The sequence below is a fragment of the Tupaia chinensis genome, unplaced genomic scaffold (genome assembly GCF_000334495.1).
Source record: "Tupaia chinensis unplaced genomic scaffold, TupChi_1.0 Scaffold144255_1, whole genome shotgun sequence".
Lineage (NCBI taxonomy): Eukaryota > Metazoa > Chordata > Mammalia > Scandentia > Tupaiidae > Tupaia > Tupaia belangeri.
The window spans coordinates 4,110,582-4,131,548 of NW_006204113.1; the positions used below are offsets into that span (position 1 = coordinate 4,110,582).

General features: G+C 41.9%; 1 protein-coding gene across 1 annotated transcript in view; it reads left to right on the plus strand.

Moving 5' to 3' along the window:
* The first annotated feature begins 291 nt into the window (after positions 1 to 291).
* Positions 292 to 20,967, plus strand: part of CFAP58 (cilia and flagella associated protein 58) — a 124,089-nt gene continuing 103,413 nt past the window's right edge. The window contains exons 1-7 of the mRNA XM_006166422.2: positions 292 to 461; positions 5,335 to 5,616; positions 7,821 to 7,969; positions 11,789 to 11,945; positions 13,085 to 13,279; positions 16,570 to 16,707; positions 18,997 to 19,156. Coding sequence (XP_006166484.1) covers positions 453 to 461; positions 5,335 to 5,616; positions 7,821 to 7,969; positions 11,789 to 11,945; positions 13,085 to 13,279; positions 16,570 to 16,707; positions 18,997 to 19,156 — 1,090 coding nt within the window. The 5' untranslated portion in view covers positions 292 to 452. The remainder of the gene's footprint in view (positions 462 to 5,334; positions 5,617 to 7,820; positions 7,970 to 11,788; positions 11,946 to 13,084; positions 13,280 to 16,569; positions 16,708 to 18,996; positions 19,157 to 20,967) is intronic.

The window sequence follows — 20,967 nt, forward strand, 5'->3', positions numbered from 1 at the left end:
AGCTTTGGTCCCCGCTCGGCATTACTGGCTGCCCCGAGTCCTCACCTCCCTTTTCCGGGGCTGCCTCTTCCCACTGCCCTCAGTTTTCTATTCGGAGTCTCTAATTTCTGCGCAGACCTTGGGGTTACACCCCTCTCCTCAAAGGCCCCGCCCCTCTTTTTCTTGGTCCCGCCCGTTCAGGATTTATTTGCATATTCTCTGGGAAACACGCCCAGCGTCGGCTTGAGAGGCTCCTCCCCTTTCGAACGTCCGCTAGCGCCCCTAGAGAGCGTGGCGGTTGCCAGGCGACGGGAGGACGCGCCGAGCGCCGGGTGTCGGCCCAGGGTGGGCGATAGGGAAAAACTAACGCAGCTTTAGACGCTGCGGGGAGAGCACCATCCCTTTCCCAGACTCCGGCCCAGTTTCTGAGATCTCCGCAGCAGTCTCTGAGGCCGCCCCCAGAAAGCGTCAGGATGGCGGAGGTCAGGAGTCAGCACCCCTCTCTGTCGCCTCTTGCTCCACCCCTGCCCATTGTTCTCCTACTGTCGACTGTCACACGCAGTGGATTGCAATGTTTCCCCATCAACATCTCAATTCCTCCTCCCCTGGCTTTTCTCCGTGGGACCTATCCCTGTTACCTCTGTTCCTCCTTCAATTGGGTGGACACAGCCTGCCCCCCAGTATTAAATTGGCTCTGTGCTAAATGAGGTAGGAAATTAATGAGTTCCCAGATCCACACTTGACATGCATCCCCTCCTAGATTTTGAGCCATGAGGTGATACCGTGAGAGAAGTTCGCACAGGAAGATTGGACTGCCTCATCTGCTTCATAGAAACCCATTGCCACTCATATGCACTGACTTGTCCACCTGTCACACCCTGATTTCCTATCATCAGATCACCTGCTGTCACATATCTTTATTGAGGCCCTTGAGCCCATCACCACCGCCCTGCCTTAACATCTGGTAGCTTCCATTCACTCCCCAAAATTATAGTACTCCACATCTGCAGCCTCTGCGATGAGGAGTCATTTCTGCAACTTTTCAGTGGCTCCCTGCCTGTCCATTAGCCCCCTCAGCAACCTCAGGGTCCCTGCTATCATTTGGCATGCACAGTCCCCCAATCCAACACAACCCTACGTAAATCATCTCTGCTCTCTCAGAGCCCTCTACATTCCACCCATCACCTGATCAGTCCCAGCCAGGATCAGCTACATGATTTATTTGCCAGACCTGATGCAAAACAAAGCACAAAGCCTCTTGTTAAAATATTATTAAGAATCTTGAGAAGAGATAGCAAATCATAAACCAAGGGCAGAGCCCTTCTGAGCAGTAGACCCTACACAGCTGAACAGACCTCACACCCCTGGAGCCAGCCCTGGTCCCAGCAGCTCTGAGCACAGTCATGTCCTCACCTCTATTTCAGTTGCTTCTCATCTCTCCTACACCTCTCATGCCCTCATCACTCTAACTCCTCCATCTTTAGTCTCGTTAGAACCTCCACCTTCCAATTGCTTCTTGGCCTTTCATCTGGTGTCTGTTCTTATCAGTTTAATAAACTCCATCTTCCTGTGGTCCCAAACTCCACCCTTTCCTTATCATACAATCCTTTTTATATCTTCTGTCTTCCTAACTGTTGGGCTCCATCGCTCTCCTCTTTGACGTCTATGCTGCTATGGCTACATCCCTTCTCCCCCTTACCTATATTCATGCATATTTCTTTTCTTCCCATTTCCCCTCTTGTTCCTTCTATTCTCTAGTATTTTCCCCATTATTTGCTTGTGTTTCCTCTTTTTCTCCCCCACTAGCCACCTTGCTTTATTTCATTCTTGATTTCCAATATATAAGCCCCAGATACAATGGACTCTGTCCCATTCTCTCCTTCCTTTCACTATCCTTGTTCATTTCCTCCTTTCTTCTGCTTTTCTCCTCACTTGGCTGCAGACAGCTTTTCCTCGCCTTTGATTTCACAATTTTTTATTTCCACTCTGGCCTCGTGTTATACTACAGCCCTCCTTTTTTTTTTTTCTTCCCTTTTCCCTACTAACTGGTATTTTCAGCTCCTAGAATGTGCCTAGCACATAGCAAATACACAGTGGCTAGGTGGTGAGTGAAAGCACATTGTTATTCCTCTCAGATCAGTTTATGTTGATATCGTGCTTCTGAGCTGGATGCCATGATATGCTATTGCATTGTAGATATTTACTGTTCATTGGTTGCAATGAAGAAATTATTTTTACTTTGCTTCTTAATTTATTTTTATTATTTATTAAAAGTTTATTTATGATAGAGAGGGCATACACATGAGAGAGACAGAGGGACCCATGGCAGAGTCTCATGACGCCACAGACCTCTTCCCCCAGCTCCAGCTCATTAGGATCTTGGGCACACATGCACACGCAGCACATTTCAGGTTGACTAGGCTGGGAATCTGAACTATGGTCAGCCATGTGGCTTCCAGCACCACAGCTTGGTACACTATCGACTGTCCCATGGCTTGAGCCAGCTTTGCTCTTAATAATTGTATCATTTCGGGGCCGGCAGGTGGCATGGTGGTTAAGGGCACTGGACTCCCACATGGCCGACCACGGTTTGGGTCCCAGACCTGGTGGCTTGCTCTCTCTCTCTGTCCCTTTCTGGCCAAATAAATAAATAAGTACATAAATAAACAAGTAAAATAATTCTTTAAAAAAATAGTCATATCATTTTGACTACCATATGAACAATTGCTTTTGTTCATAAAAGTTTCTTTAAACTTTTTCTTTCTTTGATATATATTTTTTTCCATTGCTGAGGTAGGTGCCAAGAGGACAGGAAAAACCTGGTCTGCTAACAAATCATTAGGCTAGAGATCGTGTTGACATTAATACCATTTCCTAGGATGGAACCGAGAACATTGTCATTATACATTTTTGTGTGTGCTCATATTTTAGCCTCTTCAAGGGGGAAGCACAGAGCGGCAGAAGCAGCACTGTGGTTCCTTTTTTTTTGAGAGGTTTTTGCTATAGGGCGCGTGTGCTTGCCAGACAGACAGAGAGAGACAGAGAGACAGAAAGCGAGAAATCACCTCCCAGGGGGGATGGCCACGCCGCAATCCCTTCTCCTCCATTCTCCTCTCGGGATCTTGGGCACGCACACACATGCACCCGGCATGAGTTTAAGCCACCGGGTCCGGGACTTGAACAGCGGTTGACTACGTGGGAGTCCAGCGACATAGCCATTACGCTAACTGTCAGTCCCTGTGCACTGTGGTTCCTTAATATGATTTCTTCTCCCTTAGTGGAAAGGCTACATTGTGGTCTTTACAATTTTAGTCAGAGAGCAAAACCTCTGTTAAGTTTAAAATCAGTACTAAAGTTATTACACAAAATAGTATAGATACACTTGTGACTCTACATCTATTTTAGTCCTCAAAGACTGTGTTTTGCTTGCGTGCCACCTTTGCAGATTTAATTAATAGTACAAGTGGTTTTTTATATAATAATTATTTTATTTAACTTTATTTATTTATTTACTTTAATTTGACTAGAGAGGGACAGTGAGAAAGAGAGAGAAGGAAAGTGAGAACGCAAGTCGCCAAGTCCAGGACTCGAACTACAGTCAACCATGTGGGAGTCCAGCACCCTCAACCACCACACCATCTGCTGGCCCCAATACAAGTGTTTTTGAATACCACAGATATGTAGACTTTCTCCATATTGGGCAAAATAGGCTTGTCAAAAACAGAAAGTAAACCAAACTATTTACTTCAAGTTGTCAGGGTGAGTTGGACTTTTACTTAATTTTTCGGATTAGAGATTGTGTCAGTAGGTTAGATTTACAAGAGCGTTGTTGCCAAAGGCCTTTTTAGAGTAGACTATCAAAGCATATGTTACAAACATACATAAGGCCTTGTAAACCTTATCATTCCTTGCTGAAAGCCCTGAGTGACTTCCTGTGGTTACAGAATAATACAATCTATTCCTTACAATGCCATTTAGTGCCTTTCACTTCAGTTCCTAACTTCCTACCTAGTCTTTTCTTTTCTTCTCCTTGTCGCATCTCTTATATTTTAGCCAATTTGGATCCTGCTTGGCCCTGAGCTTTTGCTTAAGCTTTGTAATATGCCAGGAATGTCATTTTGCCCCCTCCATATCCACCTGTGAAAATTAGACTTTTCCCTCTGGGCCCGCTCTATTGCCACTTCTTTTATGAAATTTGCTTTATTCTTGCTTCTGGGAATAATTTTCTCTTCCTATGGATTCTTATAGAACTTGGAATCTATTTTATGGAAGGGACCACATTCTCTACTTCCATTATCTAGCTGCATACCCTACCAGTTATTAAAGCCCTGTGGGTAGACCGTTTATCCTTTACCTTGATATGTCCTGCAGGCTCCATCCCTGAACATACACATAGCAGGTGTGCAATAAATGTTTTCTGAATGGATGAATACATCTATTAAGTATACACTGTGCTGTATCTAACCAGAAGTTGTATAATCCTTCCTTTTCTCTTCCTAGCTTCTGGGAGTGACCGACAGTCCTTAACTTTCCTTGGATTGCAGATGCCTCAGCCCAACCTCTGCCTCCACCTTCCAGTTCTGTGTGTGTGTGTGTGTGTGTGTGTGTGTCTATCTGTGCCCAGGTATTTCCTTTCTGTAAAGATGCCAGTCATAGTGGATTAGGATCCACCCTTCTCTGGTATAACCTCATCAAAATGAATTAGTATGCAATGACTACTTTCAAATAAGGTCATATTCACAGGTGCTGGAGTTCGGACTTCAACATACCTTTATTTATTTATTTTTTAATAATTTTTGCCAGAGCACGTGTGTGTTTGCTGGAGAGAGACAGAGAGAGGGAGAGACAAAGAAAGTGAGAAAGCACCCTATGGGGCACAGTCATGCTGCAATCCCTTCTCCCCTTTTTCTCCCTTCCTTCAGGATTCTGGGCATGTATACATATGTGCCCAGGGTGTTTCTCAAGTCACTGGGTCTGGGACTTGAACAGTGCAGTTGGCAGGATCCAGCTACCTTAACCTTTGGGCCACCTGCTGACCCCAGAAATATTATCTTAATGTATATATATATACTGCCCACATATCCTAATGCATATATAATATGTGTATATCATATTAATATGTGCATACATACATACATATATATGTGTGTGTGTTTATGTGTGTGTGTATGTGTATATATATATGCATACATCAGTGGATGAACAAAGACTCTTCCCACCATGTAGTCAATTTTTCTGCTTGTCAGTGGCTTTTTTTTTTTTCCCTTTTTTTCATGGAAAATACTGATAATTCCTTGATAGCAATAGTGCAAATGTTACAATACCCATTCCTCATATTTTTGCTATTTTATACAGGAAAAAAACGAAAAACTAGTATTGGAAGAAACGGCATTTGAAGAAATTGAAAGAGATTTTCAGCAGGTTCTTAGTGAACTTTCAGGAGACAAAAGTCTGGAAAAGTTTAGGATTGAATATGAGAAGCTTCATACTGTCATGAAGAAGTCTTACGACAACGAAAAACGTCTGATGGCAAAATGCAGAGAGTTAAATGCGGAGATCGTGGTCAATTCCGCGAAGGTCGCCACTGCCCTGAAGCTTTCTCAGGATGATCAGACCACCATCGCCTCCCTGAAGAAGGTCAGTGATCTTCTAGAAATGGGACAAGCCTGAATTTAAAACATCAGCCTTTCATTACACTGGCAGCTCTAGGCTGGTAATAAACGAGTTATTATGTAAAAATGTGTATGATTTATATATTCATTAAGCCTAAGGAAGAGTGTTCACTTTCAAAGAAAATAATTAGCCTGGGTGAATTTCACCATGCAGAAGATAAAGAAGAACTTTACAGACTTGATTTCTGGGAAATAAGGGGTTAGCAAAAAGGCTCAGAGATAAGTAAACAAAGTATTAGAATCTCAATATGTCCATTTGATGCAAAATGAGTAACTCGTGATGATGGCTTGTTAACGATATTTTCATATTTCTGCTTTGCCGTTTTAGGAGAGATGACCTTGAGAATTCCAAGATAGTCATTTTCATGACCTTTGTTCCTAGCACCCCTTTGCTTCCCCCTTCATACTCTCAGTTCCCCATAATAGAACAAGGATTCAGTCTAGGGGGAGACTGACAGAGAGACAGAGAGAAGGAACGTTAGAACTCTCCCCCTTGGGTGGGTGGCCATGCCGGGATCTCTTCTCCATTCTCCTCTTCGGATTCTGGGCATGCATACACAGTGTGATCCTCATGCCTCCATGTCCGGGACGCAAACCGTGGAAGGCTATGTGGGAGTCCAGCGCCTTAACCACTAGGCTACCTGCTGGCCCATGTATTTTGTTTTCTTTTAAATGTTCTTTGTTCATCTCAGGGTAATAAAAGGCACAGATTTATCCATTTATAAATAAAACCCTGGTTTGAAAAATAATTTATAAACTTTTTAGATAATTCCCTCGATATTGTGCAATTAGGGGTCACCTAATCAAATTAACTTCCAAGACTAGTGCAAAATGTGGCTTATCTATTTTCTTAAAAACAACCCTGTTTTTAGTGTCATTTCCTCTCTAGTTCATTTTCTTCTTCTTGCTAAAATCAATAGAAGAAAGATTTAATTTATTTTATGATGGAAAAACACTTTTCATGGTAAATTTAAAAACTGGAAATGAAAGTCATGAATTGATTCAGATCTAATTGGTGAAGTTGACTTGGGTAAAACTTTATGCAATCCTATTTCATTTAACTATCTTTCATATATTTTTCTAAAAATAGCACATATCGTTGCTATATAAGAACATAGCCTACAAACTGACATTTTATTAATGATGTGCTATGGTTGCCTGAGAGTAATCGCTTTGTCTAATGTAACAGTGACCATGAATTTATCAAATGCTCCCTTCCACTCATTTTATTCCCTGTCAACATAAAAGTGGAATATTTCTACCTAAAGCTTATAGGTTCTTATCTGTTAAGGATTCATATTCCACTTGACAAAATTCTGCAAGAAAGTTAAGTGGCAGGATAAAACTCAAGGCTGTTGTAGCACTTACTGTGCTTTACGTCTTTTCTAGAACTCTCTTTTAAGTATTTATGCTAATATTGCATGTAGCACTTTGAAACAGTTAGGAAGCCAAAGCCCCATGAGTTGTTTTTCATTGTCTGTTTTAGTTTTTTTTTTTTTTTTTTTCCTTATCATTCCCATAAGCATTTGATGAGAAGTCTTGGGCTTGGGTTTCTGAACTGAGTCCCCCAAGTGGTTGTACGCAATTGGGTTAACTGTGAAGCCCAACATCACTGTGAGTGTTGTGTGTGCCAAGCTCACACTGCCATCACAAGCTCACTTGAGACCCGAGGACAAAATATGTCCTCTATTTGCAAATCTGTCAAGAGATTCAATTTAGTCTATTAATTTAGGGTGTAGATCTATGATCCTTCCTCCTGTGATACAACTTGTAATTATTATTTTTGAAATATCTGGACTTGGAAGGCACAGAAACTTCTACCTTTCATTCTGTAAACCTATCATAAGTTCTTTATTAGAAATAATCTAACTTAGAGCAGCCTTTGTAGTATGTGAACCCTGTAGCCACACTTAACCCCCCTACAAGGAAAAAATACCTTTTCCCAGACCCTTTCTTTAAATGTGCTGTTCACTATTAACTGGCTCATGTTGGACAATCCAATAAGTCAATATAAACATACGTATATTATATGTATAACGTCTAGTATATGCTATTCCTTCTCCATAAGTTGCTACTGCATGGTAGTCATGGTGTTATTTTATTTGCCAGTTTGTCTTGCATCTGGAATTTAGTTTGGTTTTTCTCACCGATGTTCCATGACCCATGTAGGAAATCGAGAAGGCCTGGAAGATGGTGGACACAGCCTATGATAAGGAGCAGAAGGCAAAGGAGACGATTCTTGCCCTGAAAGAGGAAATAGTAAATCTGACCAAACTAGTCGAGCAAGGATCTGGACTGACCATGGACCAGGATAGCAAGTAGGTGGAAGGATGCTGAGTTTGCTGCTGCGGAGGCCTCCTTCTTCAGCAGTCAACTGGGGCTTTTCTTTGTCTTCTTGATCATTCTCTGTGATACAAGATTCTCTCTCTTTTTTTCTTTTTCTTTTCAAAGTTTATGTACTTATTTCTTCCATGAGTGAGAGAGAGAGAGAGAGAGAGAGAGAGATGGGCACTTCCAACAGGATCTTGCCAGCATGATCCACCGTCAGCTTCGGCCAGTATCAGATCATGGGTGTGCATGTATCTGATGTACTCAGGGAGGTCTCTGGACCCAAACCTGGAACCTTTCCAAGTGGGGCAGCCTCACAGAGCATCATGTTTTACCTCCATGCCACTGTCTAGCCCTCAAGACTCTCTTTTGTTGGATTCCCACAGGTTCTTTTCTGTCTATGCTATTTTTTCTTTTTAATACTGTTTTTCCTATGTCCAAGGACTTCTAAGTTATGGTTATATTAAATGTCTGTCTCTATAAGAATCAGTGTTAGAGTTTTAAAGTAAGTACAGATTTTAGGTTTATTTCTGTCCAACTTGTGTAGAATGATACTATGCCTTTCTGCTTCGAGTTCCAGCTCCTCCCTGACTGATCTCACCAGTACCCTCTTCACCCCCAGCCCCGGGTTCTAGGCCAGAAAACAGACTTGCTCTTCCCTGGCCACTCCTTGCTCCTCGAAGCTTTGTCTTGGTTCACTGGGCTCAGCCTCACTGACCCTCTCTCTCCTCCTGCAGCACTGTGCATTGTCTTGGTTCGTGCCCCTCCCTAGTCCCTGCAGGATTTGGTAGTCACCCCTAACTGGTCTCTGCTTGCGGGACAACCACTTCCTCTTTATTCCATTATAGCTTCCAGATTTACACTTTGGAAACACATAAACACCTGTTCTCACTTTCAATAGCTACTCATACCCAAAGGATAAGGCCCACACTTTCGAGTGTATCACTTGGAAACCCTCATAAATCTGCAGTCAGCCTCTCTGGCCTCATGTCCAGCCCCCACATGTTGCTCATGCTCCCGTGGCTTTGCACAGGCTGCTTTCTATGCTCAGGATAACTTTTCTTCCAATCTCCCCATGTTAAAACTCCTATTGGTCCTCGAAGGCCCATCTCAACACCATCTTTTTCCCTTTTTTTTTTTTTTTGAGAGATTTTTTGCTATAGGGCGTGTGTGTTTACTAAAGAGATAGGCAGAGATGGAGAGAGACAGAGAGAGAAAAAGTGAGAAATCATGCTGCAGGGGGGATGGCCATGCTTCATGGCTGGGTCCAGGACTCGAACCACAGACAGCCATGTGGGAGTCCAGCGCCTTAACCACTACATCATCTGCTGGCCTCTCAACACCGTCTTAAACTTCATCACTGTTCATGTCTCTGTTCCAACCTCCTCACCATCTCTTGACACCAATGACTAGGCAGAAAGAGTCGATGCGTTCTCTGTTTCTATTGGCTCCAACATCTCCCTCCAGTATGGCACTGTCGTGTCGTATTGAAAATATTTGTTGGTATATTTCTTTACCTATTAGGCTGCAAACTCTCTGAAGGAAGATACCTTTATGTCCCCACCAGGGTTCTAGCCTATGCAGAGGGTGCAAAATACTGCATCGCCTAATGAATTAAGAATGAGCATATGCTTCCTTGTGCTTTCTTTTTTTCCCTTTTTTTTTTTTTTGGAGAGATTTTCGCTATAGGGCGCGTGCGCTCGCCAGAGCGAGAGAGACATAGAGACAGAAAGCGAGAAATCACCCCCCAGGGGGGATGGTCACGCCGCAATCCCTTCTCCTCCATTCTCCTCTCGGGATCTGGGGCATGCATGCACAAGCGCCTGGCGTGAGTTTTAAGCCCCCGGGTTGGGACGCGAACCGCGGTCGACTATGTGGGAGTCCAGCGACATAGCCATTACGCTAACTGCTGGTTCCCTCCTTGTGCTTTCTTAACTAAATCTAATGTTGCTCTCTTGGTTTCTTCTGCTTTCTTGAAGTATTGATTCAATGTTGATAGTTTTAAATTCTGATGTTGGGGGAGGGGATGGGAAAAACAAACAAGATGTGATGCCTCTTATCTTATCAAAGAAGCCAAGCGTGTTCAGAGCAATGTGAGGGAATGATTGTGATCGGAGTTTTTAATAACTCGAAGAGGGGAAGAGACTTGAAGAAACTACTCAACGCAGAATTTTAGCTTTAACAATGTGCTCAGTTGTAGTCGTCTCTTCATAGCCATCTTAGACTTTGAGGTTTTGATCCTGGAAAGAAGAGTTTGAGTGCGGGTTTGAACATTTATGTAACATCAAAGATGTCAGTAAATATGTTTTGTCAATTACTGGGCTTTGAGCAGTCATTCGATGACTGTCAGTTTCGCATGTCTGCAGCGCGAGTTCCTCTGCTTTCTCACTCTGAGAGCTGCCTCGCTCTAGACTCCTTCTGTGGTAGAAGTCGCATCGACAGGGAGCTTCCAACCCCAAAGTGCAAATTCTACAGGAAGTCAGCCAAATCATATGGAATGGCTTTTGAAATGCAGAGGTAATTGATTTATCATTCAAATCAATGAATATTATCGCAGTCCCTCCAAAATTTGGTGTCACGAATGATTTTCCAAATTTTGTTCCTGGGAACATTTTATCTAAGCTGCATCCCTTTGGGAGAAACTAATCTTTGGGTGGACGGATGGATAGCTGACATTGCATATTATTTGCTTATGTTTATGTTTCATTTTAGACTTTATAGCTGTGATCATAGTCTTCCAATGGATATGTTAAACAAATAATTTCCTAAATTGGCATCTCTCTAGGGTTAATTACAAGAGTTGGCAATAGCAATATAGTCTTGTAACAAATTCAAATAATACAGAGGTGTGGAAAATATCATTTTCCTGTCTTAAATTGCTTTCCCATCTTAAATTTCTCAGAAGTAATAAGCTACGTGATTGGTATCTGTTTTTCTGGGTTTCTGTTAAAATATCTATAAAACACATACACACACACACGCACACTCATACATGAATAGATGTTGTATTTCCTTTAAAAATAGATTGTATTATGCATATGATAATCTGACTTGTTCTTTCTCAGTTAACACCTCATGATCAGCTCTTCTGTCAGGGCACGAAGAGTTTCTTTTTTAAGTTTGCTATAGGGCATGAACACTTGCAGGAGAATGACAGAGAGGGAGAAAGAGAGAGAGAAAGTGAGAAAATAAGAAAGCATCCCTCCCATGGGGAATGGTCATACTGCAATCCCTTCTCCTCCATTTCTTCATCCTTTTGAGATTTTTGAGCACTCACATACACACACACCCAGTGTGTTTTTCAAGCCACCAGGTCAGGGACTCAAACCATGGGATTTAGCCACCTTAAACTTCTGTGCCACCTGCTGGCCCTAGGACATAAAAATCTTTAACACCTAAACAGTGTAAATCATTGATTGAAGTCTTTCCAATGAAAATAAGCTTGGAGGATGATATAAAGGACCCTGAGCAGGGAACCGGCAGTTAGCGTAATGGCTATGTCGCTGGACTCCCACGTAGTCAACCGCGGTTCGTGTCCCGGACCCGGTGGCTTGAAACTCACGCCGGGCGCGTGTGTGTGCGTGTCCAAGATCCCGAGAGGAGAATGGAGGAGAAGGGATTGCGGCGTGACCATCCCCCCGGGGGGTGATTTCTCGCTTTCTGTCTCTATGTCTCTCTCTGTCTGTCTGGCGAGCGCACGTGCCCTACAGTGAAAATCTCTCAAAAAAAAAAAAAAAAAAAAAAAAAAAAAAAGAAAGGACCCTGAGCGGATGGTCATTTAGCCTGATTCCTGTGCTCTTCTGTTTTAGTATCCGAGATTTACTGAAGTTCAAAGAAGAAGTGACAAAGGAGAGAGACCAGCTCTTGTCAGAAGTGGTGAAGTTACGAGAGTCCTTAGCTCAGACCACTGAGCAGCAGCAGGAAACAGAGCGCTCCAAGGAAGAGGCAGAGCAGGCCATCAGTCAGGTCCGCCCCACCCAGAGCACAGAGAGGGATGCTGTCTTCCAGAGGATGGCATCCATCTCTCTTCCCATTTATTCCCTTTTCAGTTCAGCCCCCTGTGGCCCAGTGAAACTTTCTTGGTCTTGCTATTTCTCTGGATTATTCTTACATGATCAGCTTTCAATGAGTCATTCTTTTTTCTGAGAGAGATTTTTGCTATATGGTGTGTGTGCTCCCTGGGCAGAGAGAGACAGAGAGACAGAAAGTGAGAAATCACCTCCCAGGGGGGGATGGCCATGCCACAATCCCTTCTCCATTCTCCTCTCTGGATTTTGAGCATGCGTGCACATGCACCCCGCGTGACTTTTAAGCCACTGGGTCTGAGACTTAAACCTTGGTCTACATGGGAGTCCAGCGACATAGCTATTACAAAATTTGCTGGTCCTGATGAGTCATTCTTTCTCCACACTCTCTGCAAAGTTACTAAGGAAGTGACCCCCAGAATGTAAGTCACTACATTCTGGCTCAAGAAAGCCAGGGGACCCAGCATCTGGGATGCTGGATACAGTATTTCCTTTGGCCCTTCTCCTAATTAAGAAAGTTATCTAGCTGGAAGTTTAAGAATGCTTTCATAGAAAGCCAGAAGTCAGATAGGTGGTACTCAATGTACCAACTCCTAGAGAAAAATGACACGTCTTTGAGAGGAGATAAGCAAAAGGCTTGTCATAGAATTTGGGTATTGGAATAAAACTATTGTGCCTTGTTTAGCAACACGCAGGATCAGGTAAGACACGATTTTATATTTAGGGTAGCTGGCCTCATTTGTTTCGACCTTTTTGATGGAGAATTGAATATAGTCTTCATGGTAACGTCCGTAGAATTCTGCTTCCATATTTAGTTGATTTTATATTATCTTTGTGGATTTGTTGACCGCCATCAGGGGAGGTTTGGTGTCAGGGCCCTGAAAAGTAATATAGAACATTTCTGAAAAATGTGAACTTCAGGGCTTTAGACTCTTTTTTTTTTTTTTTTAAATAGGGGTAAGGCTACTGCAGAGTGACAACCCTGAACATGACAGATCTGAGGTGGGGGCACTGGGCTGGTTGAGACCTGCCACATCCAGGGGTCATCTCTTTCTTCCCTGTCCCTTTTGTGCGCTGTAGTTCCAACAAGAAATCCAGCTACGACAGAATGAAGCTTCGCGGGAGTCTAGGAAGAAGGAAAAATTGGAGAAAGAACTCAGGCAGATTCAGGTGGACATGGATAGCAGGCAGACAGAAATTCGGGCCCTGCAGCAGTACATGCAAAAGAGCAAGGAGGAGCTTCAGAAGCTGGAGCAACAACTGAAGGAGCAGAAGGTGAGTAGGTGTGGGCTACCTCTTGACCTGGACCTGGCAAAACAAACAAACAAAAAAACCAAGATGGTGCCTTTGTTCACCTCATTTGCTTATTTTGGATTTTCTTAGCCATAAACTCCCTTCACTGAACATAATGTTTAGCACTGCAATTTGATTGTTGAACGGCTCTTACAAGGCAGTTATGCCTTCGTTTTTTTTCCAGTTCCAACAGGCTAAGTAATTTCTTTCTTTTACATTTATTGTTATTCCTTAAAATTTGCCAGAGGGCACATGTCCGTGTTAGAGGGAGAGTGGGGTAGATTGGGAGGAGGAGAAAGTACTCCCCGGGGGGGCATGGCCATGCTACAATCTTTTCTCCTCCATTTAGCCATCCTATTGGGATTTGGTGCACACATATCCTGTGTGTTTTTCAAGCTGCAGGAGCCAGAATTCAAATCACAGTTCACCATGTGAGATACAGCTCCCTTAACCATTAGACTATGGGGACAGCCTAATTACATTTTTTTAAAGAATTATTTATTTTTAAATTCCATTTATTATTATTATTTTTTAATTTGACCAGAGAAAAAGGGAAAGCGGGAAAAGCAAGCCGCCAGGTCCAGGACTCAAACCACGGTCAGCCATGTGGGAATCCAGCACCGTTAACCACCTTGCCACCTGCTGGCCCCCAGCCTAATTAATTTTTTCTAACCTTTATTGATGTATATAATACACACAGAGAAAAGTATGTATGTCACACGTATTATTTTTTTCTAACCTTTATTGATGTATTATACACACAGAGAAAAGTATGTATGTCACACGCATGCAGTTTGATACATTTTCATCACTTGAACTTTTTGTGGTCAACGGTACCCAGCCCAAGAAACAACCCATAGCCAGCACACCCAAACTCCCTCATTCCTCCTCCCAGTCATTCTCCCCTCAAAAGGAGACCTCTATCCTGAATTCTAAGCAGAGATTAGTTTTATCTGCTTTCATATTTCACGGAAATGATCTATTATAGTATGTTCTCTTTGGTGTCTAACTTCTGTTATGCTCTGAAATTCATTTATATTTCTGCCTTGTAATTGTATATAGACCTGTGATGTCCAAAATGGTCGCCACTAGCCGTAAGTGACTAAATTAAAAACTGTATTAAAATGAGATAAAATGAAAAATTCAACTCCTGGGTTGCACTCACCTCCTTTCACGTGCACCAGGGCCACGTATGGCTGATAGATACTGTACTCGTAGATACAGAACAGTTACGTGATTGCAGGAAGTTCTGTTGGACTGAGCTCAGTAGACCATTCACTCTCAGTGCTATACGGAATTCCTTGTGAGTATAACATGATTTATCTTTTTTTAAAAAAAGTTATTTATTGTAATTTTTAAATTTGCTATAGGGCACATGGGAGAGAGAGAGAGAGAGAGAGAGAGAGAAAGAGAGAGAGAGAAAGTGAGAAAACAAACTGCCAGGTCTGGGACTCGAACCATGGTTGGCCACCTTAACCAACATGCCATCTGCTGGCCACAATGTGATTTATTATTAACAGGTTTATTTTTAAGTCTCATGTTTAGGAAACCACACTCAGTTTTATGCATTTTTAATATAATTTTTTTAGAGGTTTTTGTTATAGGGAATGTGTGCTTGCCAGAAAGACAGAAAGACAGAAAGAGAGAGATAGAAAACGAGAAATCACCCCCCCCACCCAGGGGGGGCTGGCCATGCTGCAACCCTTTCTCCTCCATTCTCCTCTTGGGATCTTGGGCATGTACGCACACACGCCCAGCGTGAGTTTAAGCCACTGGGTCCGGAACTCGAACTGTGGTTGACTACATGGGAGTCCGGCAATGTAAGCCATTACACTAATTGCTGGTTCCAATATAGTATTTTTAAAACATCCCCCATTATAATTCTTTAGGCTACATAAATAGTCATTCTAGTTTGTCTTGTTTCATTTTTTAAAAAGGTAGGTGATTTATTTATTGAGAGTGAGGGAGAGAAAGAGAAAAGCACTGCAGCAGGTGCCACAATCCTCTCCCCAGCCTTCTCAGTCAGCCGGGATCAGGGGCCTGCATGGAACTGAACCCTGATCTTCCCTCTGGCTTTCAACCTTACAATACATTCTGCTACCACTGCAACACTGTGGCTGAGCCTTTTCTCTTTTCTTAAAGAGGCAATTAATAGAACTGAAAATCTATTTTAAAAATATTTTTTCTTAAGTTTGTTTCCAAGTAATTCCCAAGTCATACAGTGTTCTTCTATTTAAAAAAAAAAAAGATATTACAACTGATGTCTTGGTCATTTGCTTTATTAATGTTATGTAAAACTAGAAGCCCATAGACAATACACAATGCACAGGCTCTAGGAGAAAAACATGGCACTTCTTTGAGCATGAAATTTAAAGAGGGAGGTTTTGGGACATTAGGATAAAACGGTGGCACTTTGTTTAACAATATCCAAGACTCATGTAGAACCTGCTTTCATTTTTAGCATAGCCAGTTACATTTTATTTAGTCCTCATTGATGGGGAATTGAAAGGATTCTTACCTTGTTTAATTGTTGCGTAAACTGAAGTTGTTTTGAAGACAATGCCTAAGCCATTTCTTTCTCTCTTTTGCTTCAGCTCACTTGCTGTCCCTCCATTTCCCGCATATCCCTTCAATAGAAATGACCCCCCAAGATATAATTCTTTGTTTCTATAAAACTGTGTCTGCACACGATAGTCAAGATAGGAAAGAGGAAAATCCGTCTGACATTGAAATCGGGCAGATATAAATCACTTCACTGCCGTTCCACGGTTTCGACTTAAGTTGGATTAAAAGGGAATTGTCTCTGTGTTGGTGTTAGTGAACGGTTCTGTTCACGAAAATGTTGTAGGCATGTTAATGCAGGATTTGCTTCTGAAGATGTAGCTTCTGAGCCCCACAGCTGATAAAACCCGTTTGAATCTCTAACTCATTTGCAATGATTATAGCAATTGTTGCGTATATGAAGCCTGCCAAATGGCAAACAGGCATTAAAATATTTATCCACCACCTGTGAACAAGACTTCCCAAGGCTCTCAGAAAAATATTATGCTCACTGTGTTATTCATTAGAAGGCGTCATTTTCCTCAGCCATTTAACATTCATCATATTTGAGTGCGTTAGTGCTTTCATCGGGGATAAAGAACAATTTCTATAAAGACAAAATAGTGTGGTTGCTGTTATCTTCCCAGGAGGTTTGTGGGGCCTCCTGTGTGTATATGCAGATACTGTAATCAGATTAAAAAGCATTAACCAGCTTGTTCCACACCTTTCAGATTTTGAATGAGAGAGCTGCAAAGGAACTTGAGCAGTTTCAAATGAGAAATTCCAAACTTCAGCAAGAGAATGAACAGCACAGTTTGGTTTGCGAGCAGCTATCCCAGGAAAACCAGCAGAAGGCACTGGAGCTCAAAGTAAACACCAAGTGACATGTCTGTTCCCTTGCATCTCCTTCCTCCTTCCCATTAACACAGGCCCGTGGTTGCCATTGAGCCCTCGGTTGGATAACCTGTGTCTGCTCTACGTAGGGCCTTGAAACATCTGAGGCAGGTGCAAGCCCGCAGTGACTGCCTTACACCCGGCAGCAGACAGTTTGATAACGGCCATTCCTACTTGTAAGACTGCAAACCTGATGATCAATCATATGGTTATGCAAATGCTTTCCAAAGCAAGCTCAGATGTTCATCTCTGTAATTAGTCTTGCAAGGAACCAGTTGCCCAGAGTTAGAAATCATTCACATGCATCAGTAGCAAAGGTGGGGTGGGAGGGCTGCAGGTTAGACTGATAGTATTGAGTATTCATATCCAGGATTAGAGACTCATGATGTTTACTACTGGGTCACTGGAAAAGTCATGAGGCATTTTTGCCTAGAAAAACATAGAAAATATGTCATGACTTTTCCGGCAACCCAGTATTAATTAGTGTGTATTTCAAGACACGTTTCTTATTCCCCCTGCCCTCATTGAAGAATGCTTGCAAGCTAAGTTTGTATAGCAGTTTGATACTTGGTATTGTATGTAAGTGATTAACAGAGCACATTTGTGGTTTACTACATTAATTCTTGAAAAAAAAAATCCATATTCCCTATTTTGGCTATGTAGGAATACCAGGAATTGCCTACCAAGAATAATACATGGATTTGAGCAGTGAACCAGAACATTGTTTGTATCATAGTCTCTTTTGATAATCTGATGAAAGCATGCACGTAAGTGTGCATGCACGCACCCACACACACGTACTCACATACATGCATCTTGCTTTGTGTGCATCCCAGAAATATGAGAATTTTCCAGGACTTCTCTGAAGTCTAACCATGGAGTCTGGATTAATAATTATTGAATTTAGAACATCTTAGAATTGAAGGGACCTCAAGCTGACTTATTTGAACCCTGTAGGGTCTGAGGCTGAGGACCATTCCAGTTTACAATAGGTTGATTGGAAACCATTCTTCATGAGAATGCCATAAGCTGAAGTAAAAATAAAATGACTCCTTGAGTCAAAATAATATATTAGCCCCTAAGGTGAAATTAAAGTAAAAAATATTTATGCCATTAATTCTTTCCTTTGATAACATAAATGGTGCATCTTGAAAGAGGGACTCTTTCTGTTATTGAATCCCGAACCTAATGGGATTTATCTACCAGCAGTAGTCCAAGGATAACATGCAGTCAATTTCAGTCTTTTCATTGTCAAGAACTGAGATAATCCCCAACATTTTTTGCAGAAATATCCTCAAGCTGCTTTTTCAGTTATTTTTAATGGCAACATTTTTAAAAAGCGAATTTAATGTAAGTTTTAGAAATCCGTAAAACTGGAAATTAATAGACAAAAATCTGGTGCTTTCTCTTGCTAGAATTATTATATTTTTGGTCCCCTTCTCCATCATGTAGACTTACATATTCATACTGCCCTGTCCTCTTTGTCTGTCCTCACAGACTGAACCACTGTGAGAAAGAGGAAGGATCCCTTTTCTAGTGTATGTAGTGAGCTACAGTAGCTTTTCAGGTCCAAAAGAATGTTTGAATATTTTAGAGTGTATTAGTAACCTTCTGAGAGAGGTCATTTTTGTGAAACCATAAAAATTGCTAATGAATTATAGTATTTGTACACAAAATTCACTTTTATTTTAACTTTTTTTTTTTCTTTTTGCTACAGGGCGTGTGCACTCGCCAGAGAGAGAGACAGAGAGAGACAGTGAGAGTGAAAGTGAGAAATCATCCCCTGGGGGGGAAGGCCATGTTGTAATCCCCTCTCCTTCATTTTCCTCCTGGGACTATGGGCACACACACGTGTACCCGGCAAGATTCTGAAGTTGCCAGGTCTAGGACTGGAAGTGTGGTTGGCCACGTGGGAGTCTAGCACCTTAACCATTATGCCAACAGTGGTTCATATATTTGCCATACATATTACCTTGAATTTTTATCTTGTTTAATTCTATAATTATAATTAAATGGTACCTTGAAACCTTAGATTTTACCTGTCTTTTCATTATTTTTAGCTTACATAGCTACATTTTTTTTTTTTTTTGAGAATAGAGTTTTTCGGTTTCTCTCAAAACCAAGTATGTTTTGATTTAACCCATTAAACAAGTTTATACTGACATAGGAAGAATTTCATTTAATTGGTTCTGAGTTTACCATCATTCAGACATTGGTCCTGTATTTCTTCAGCATCCTGGTTAATCCTCTCCCACTAATTACAGGCCAAAGAGGAAGAAGTTCATCAGATGCGCCTTGACATCGGGAAGCTCAACAAAATCAGAGAACAAATACATAAGAAGTTGCGCCAGCTGGAAGATCAAAAGGCAGAAGTGGAACAGCACAAAGAAACCCTAAAAAATCAAATCTTGGGACTAGAGAGAGGTAAGCCATTTTATGACTTGTCTTACTAAGTTATGAACATTTCATTGGCGACTAATGTCATCATAACCAGGGCGCTGTGTGTACAAACACAAACCATGCCGGGAACCAGCAGTTAGCGTAATGGCTATGTCGCTGGACTCCCACGTAGTTGACCACGGTTCACGTCCCGGACCTGGTGGCTTAAAACTCACGCCGGGCGCTTGTGCGTGCGTGCCCAAGATCCCGAGAGGAGAACGGAGGAGAAGGGATTGTGGCGTGATCATCCCCCCTGGGGGGTGATTTCTCGCTTTCTGTCTCTCTGTCTCTATCTGTCTGTCTGGCGAGCACACGCGCCCTATAGCGAAAACCTCTCAAAAAAAATAAAAAACAAAAACCACAAACCATGCCAAATTAAATCAGTAAAATGACACTCAAACTGATAAACAATCAAAATAGAGAGGAAAACACTTTAATACCTTAAACTCCTTTACCATGAAAGAATCTTCAATAGGTTATACTGGCACAATGTAAATATAGTCCAGAGTATTGCTGATTATCTGTCAGAAGAGTAAATAACATCTAAACTCTTAGCTCCTGCGTCAAAATGACCTTTTATCTTTTTTTGGGGGGGTGGGGTGGGGTGGGGTGGGGTAGTTTTATTTGAGAGAGATCTCTGAATCCTGGGTACACAGGCACACATGCCTGGCATGAATTTTAAGCTGCTGGGTCCAGGACGCAAACTACAATCGACTGTGGGAGTCCAGCGACATAACCATTACGCCATTTACTGGTCCCGTGACCTTTTACTCTAATCCCCTTTTTCCACAGAAGATTGAGGATAAATGAAAATGAATGTCTTTTGCTAGCAGTTAACTGGGATGGCACTGCACCAAGAACCAGTTGGGATACAAATGAATGGCTTCTGACCTCTCTTCCCTATTAGTATATTTTTTATATAATGAACTCCTGTTTTAACCAACTGTAACTGACCTGTGGAGGAAAAATGTAAAGACCATGCGCAGTAGAGAGAAGCATCAGCAAGGAAACTAACTCTGAAGTTAGATCTGTCTCAGTTTTGATTTCACCTCCATCACACTTGGTTGTTGGGAGGGGATCAGCTAATACACAGAATTCACTCACCAACAGTGGTCAGCACATTGTAAGGTGTACTTACATGTCATTTATTGTGGTAATGACATAAGTGGTCACTTACATGTCATCCAGATATGTTGCTGTTTTCTGAATAAGCATATAATTAACAATATGGTATATAGGTCAAATCTGGTGTGGCAGGAACAGCTCTGAACTTAGAGATAGTCTGGGTGGGAATTCTGACTACACTGGACTATGTGAGGCAGGGACAACTGTGTGGGACCTTGTGTGGGCTGGTGTGACTTGTAAATCACTGAGTGAGAAAAAATATATATATGCATAAAAGCACATATTGTTTCACTAAAAGTTAGGTAAAATCTAAATCTCTAAATAAGATTATGAGAAATATTTAATCGCTTAAGTCTTTGAGAAGTGCAGGCAGTTTTCTTCTAAGGCGTCCAGAAATAATCTTTTACTGAGGTGCAGTTGCAACCTATCTTGCCAAAGTCTCTATTCCTCCATTCAGTCAATTAAGTGCCGACTCTGTGCAAGCAGTATGCTGGCATTGTGTGTAGAGAACTCTGAGCTCAGGACACTCACCATATAGCACATGTTCACAGTCTAATGTGTCCAGTGACAGGTATGAAGAGAAATGAGAAATGGGACTACTAGAGCATGCTTTGTAACTGTCCGAGTGGATGCTAAAACACTCCCATATTTAAATTTCTGTACTTGTCCTT